Genomic DNA, 4,162 nt, shown 5'->3' with positions numbered 1-4,162 from the left:
TTATAGCTCAATAATCCACAACCTACTTGGCTTCCTTGAGAACTAAAGATTATTTATAAATCATTTTTTTTTATATGTATTTCTGGCTACAGTGGCTCAGCTGGTAAAGGTGCTTGCAATATATGCAGGATATGTAGTAGCCACTATCCATGGATGGTTTGCTTTAGAGGAAGATATGAAAGTCCTAGTGAATCTGTTGACTTTTAACAGCCATAATTTGTGGTTCTAGACCAATTTATCTCTGTCCTTGAACCTGAGAGTTAGTAGGAAGACCTGACAACTGAACTGGCCCTAAAGGAACCAGTTATAGGGGTATAGAGCTATGGGTATCATGCTGCTGCATGAGGAAAACCATGCTTTGTTATAATATGAGGTTGAGTGGGGTAACCTGAAGGAAGTACTTCAGGCTCTCTGTTCCTGCAAGCTAAATTGCATGGCCAAGGATCTTCATGGATTACAGTGGAAAAAAAAAGTATGGGTGTGTGTGTGTGTATATATATACACACACAGAATTTAACGTATTTATTTATTTTTTTCCTTTATATTTATTGAAATCCTAAAGTTCATTGAATACATAAGGTTCATAACATATGGAGAAATTACCCATTGATGGTACTTTGTATTTATTATAAATTGATGATTAATTCATTACTGCCAATGAACTGTGTAATGGCTAGAAAATAATGCAAAATGCACTACATAATATACATAGTATTTTTAAGTGATTGGGCTTGAAGATATTATTTTACAATTTCAACTTACAATAATGAAATCCAATAGAGCTCCTAACTATATGTCTCAGAGATTGAGAGGGGATGATGTGTTTAAATGAGGAAAGCTGCAGTAAGGTAAATGTAAGTTAAGTAGAAAGAAGAATGAGAGAAAACAATGTAAAAAAAGTATCAATGAATTGGCATCTTATTTATTTTTAATTTCTTATTTGTAATTTATCCTCTACTAACTCTTTGATCCTTATTTTTCTAAACCAGTTATATATTACATTAGTATCGAATAATCACTTACTCTTCATTTAGGTTTTTGCGCATTCTAATGGCAGTGTTTTTTAATTCTGTTAATCTTGATGCTAAATTTTGCTTGTCTAAAAAAGAAACAACAAAATTACAAAACAGAATGATCCATTTCATATATAACATATTTATTCATTGAAATGATGAATTCATTAGCATCTGAATAAAATATGTAATGTAAATAAAAATCTAATGATTTTGTAAGAAGAAAAAATATAATATTAACCAAAATATTATCTTTTTTGATGAAAATATCAATTTTATATTTTCATCAAAAAAGAAAATTCATGTTCGTTATGATATTATCTTTTTTGATGAAACCAAATAATGGAACATTATTTTTTTGAAAGGAAAGAAAATTTGTAGTAAATAAATAATATACAACATTATGTTCTCTTATAATTGTAATTTTCTCCTTTCACATCCATACAAAGCATGTTGCTACTCAGTAATAAACTTTTAGTCCATCAAAGGTTAATGATTGCATTAAAAAAGTTATATTTACATCTATTAAAAAACATTAAACATTAGTTTCTTATTTATATTTATTTTATACTTAATCTATGTTTTAAACGTAACTTAAATATAACACTATTATTATTATTTTAACATTATGAATTCATTGTATTAAAAACTCACTTCTTGACAAGAGAGGAAGATTTGCCTTAGTTCTTTTAATTTCAGCATAAAGATTGAATAATGTGTTATTGTAAGACTTCGTCATTTGTAATCTGTTAAGAAAGAGATTATGTATTAAGTAAAATTAAACAATATACTTTAATACATCTATCAATGTAGAAAACATCTGTACAACTTGTAGTTAAATATGTACCACAATTAAATCATGGTTAATTTTAAATGTAAATATTTTATTTATTTTATATTCTAATAAAGTAAAAGTGGGTGGACCATTGGACATCTAAGTAGTCACCTCAGGACAATCGAATATGTTCACTGGAACTGGAACTGGAACTGGTCAGTTCCATTGTAAAATTTAAAGTAAGGACTAAATATAATTTTGGACTTTAGAAATATTTTTAATATATACAAAGAAAATAATTCAATTCACGCTTAACCTTTAACTGGCGAGGAAGGTTTCACACTCAATTGATTAGGAGGGGTCTAACGCATTTTTTAAAAATATTTATTCAATTAAAAATTTATCTAAGTCTTTATCCTTGTAATATGTCATGGTTTTATCTTTTAATAGTTTCCAAACCAAAGGGTTTTTTATTTAAAAAAATTAATAACTGAAATCAACAAAGACATTTTATTTAACTAATGATAATTGACTGTACCTTAACATAATATCTTGTTGGATAATATACATAAAAACAGAAAATACATGTCAAAACAAAACTATGTATGTTATGTTAAAAATTTACAAGTGTAATCTCTGCAAAATTTATACAGAACAGAACTAAACCATGCCAAAAAATATATATATATTACGTCCAATTCCAATCATGGATATCCTATCTAAATATTTTGAGTCTTTGAATAAATACTATATATTTTCTTTTTATGAACAACCTTATTAGACTTTTGTCCAATCTTCTGTATTGTTAATATGGTTTAAGTTTTAAATCAAAGCTCTCAGGATTGCCCAGTAGTCTTGTTTTCCAACTTAAATGGTTCCAAGGGTCTATATAGAACAAAACCCATCTATTTGAAAACTTTACAGTCCTTAAATGATTAAAAAAAAGCAATATTTGTGCTTATATCCAATTTGGCAAAAACATAATGCTAACGATGATAGGAATAATGGCAGGTGATAACCGGCTGAAAAAATGTCCATAATATGAATCATGTCGAGCCAGAAAATGCTCATAATTTGTTGTTGAAGTTGATGACCCTAGGGTTTTACGCCCTAAAGCCCCAGATAACAACAACTAAGACTTTTGTAGGCATTCAAGCTAGTTGATGATACATTGGTACATGCTTGGTTGATGATACATGATAACCCCCTGACAAATTGGGATTATCATTGAGGGGTTACTCCATTAGATCCCAAAACTCTCAATCACAAAAAATATATGGCACCTGACTGCCTGAAGCTTTAATGGGTGGGTGGTGTTGGCCAAGATTCTAGGACACTGCTTTGGGTTCGGAATTGGAGGACAGCTGCACTCCATTGACTAAGGTCACAGAAGCTGCTTGAGCAGACAAGGAACCAGTAAAATAAAATAATAATAGAAATAAAAGAATTTTCATTGTACAACTGGCTTTAGTCACTTATTTGAACATTGATAAACTAATGTGAGCTGTTATATATTATTTAAATATACCAAATTTAACAGAGTTTGAAGAATAAAATAAGAAAAGGTCTAGATAACATATAAAGTAAAGTCATGAAGAAAAGGGCTTTAGGGTTCTAACTTTTAAAATTCAAATTTTACTTAACAACAGAGCCGTATGTTTTAGAACAAAAACGAGAAGTTTTATTTTAATAAAATTATATCTCAACATTGTAGAAATATTAATATAGAAGAAATGTATAAATTCAAAGTTATAACTTTCACAATCATACAAAAAGAGGGCTTATCAAGTTTCCAGTAACTATATTGTTAGCAGTGGTGTAGTGGGGCAGGAACTCTGCTTTTTCTAAAAATCCTATATATTATTATTTTCCCCTTATTATTTTCCAAGTTATAACTCAACAATGGCTGAATGAGTTTCAACAACTTTAAATAGCTATCAAATAAATACCTTATAAAGGGGTGGGGGCATTCTGGATCGCCTGATGTTATTCAATTCTCAGAAGATGATTAGCGTTCCCACCCAGGGAAATATATGACTACAGCACTGATTATTAGATTAAGGAGGCCTTCCTTAGTAGCCTAAGATAATTTTGTATCACTTACTAATTTTAGTAGGGTTGAATTCATATGTATTATTTAGTATAAACCTCCAAGATACCACCACAGAACTTTCCTGAGAACCCTCAAATTATGTTGATATTATTATGTCTAGTAAAACCTCACTTATCTATCCTAGTAGGTACCGAGACATCACCAGTTAATCCATAGTAATAATTATTCCAGAGTGTATACAAGAAGAAGCTTTCACAATTAATTTAACTCCAGAGTGTATACAAGAAGAAGCTTTCAAAATTAATTTAACTCCAGAGTGTA

The 4,162-nt window shown here is 29.5% G+C and overlaps 1 protein-coding gene across 1 annotated transcript in view; it reads right to left on the bottom strand.

The window, feature by feature from the left end:
- Positions 1 to 4,162, bottom strand: part of LOC106683394 (uncharacterized) — an 8,609-nt gene that overhangs the window by 1,514 nt on the left and 2,933 nt on the right. The window contains exons 2-3 of the mRNA XM_014424830.2: positions 1,668 to 1,759; positions 1,024 to 1,099 (exon numbers count right to left, since the gene is read on the bottom strand). Of these exons, the coding sequence (XP_014280316.1) occupies positions 1,024 to 1,099; positions 1,668 to 1,759 (168 nt within the window). The remainder of the gene's footprint in view (positions 1 to 1,023; positions 1,100 to 1,667; positions 1,760 to 4,162) is intronic.

This window comes from Halyomorpha halys, unplaced genomic scaffold (genome assembly GCF_000696795.3).
Source record: "Halyomorpha halys isolate HHAL.00 unplaced genomic scaffold, Hhal_1.1 Scaffold27.1, whole genome shotgun sequence".
NCBI classification, from domain to species: Eukaryota; Metazoa; Arthropoda; class Insecta; order Hemiptera; family Pentatomidae; genus Halyomorpha; species Halyomorpha halys.
This window is presented reverse-complemented; position numbering and strand designations above follow the sequence as displayed.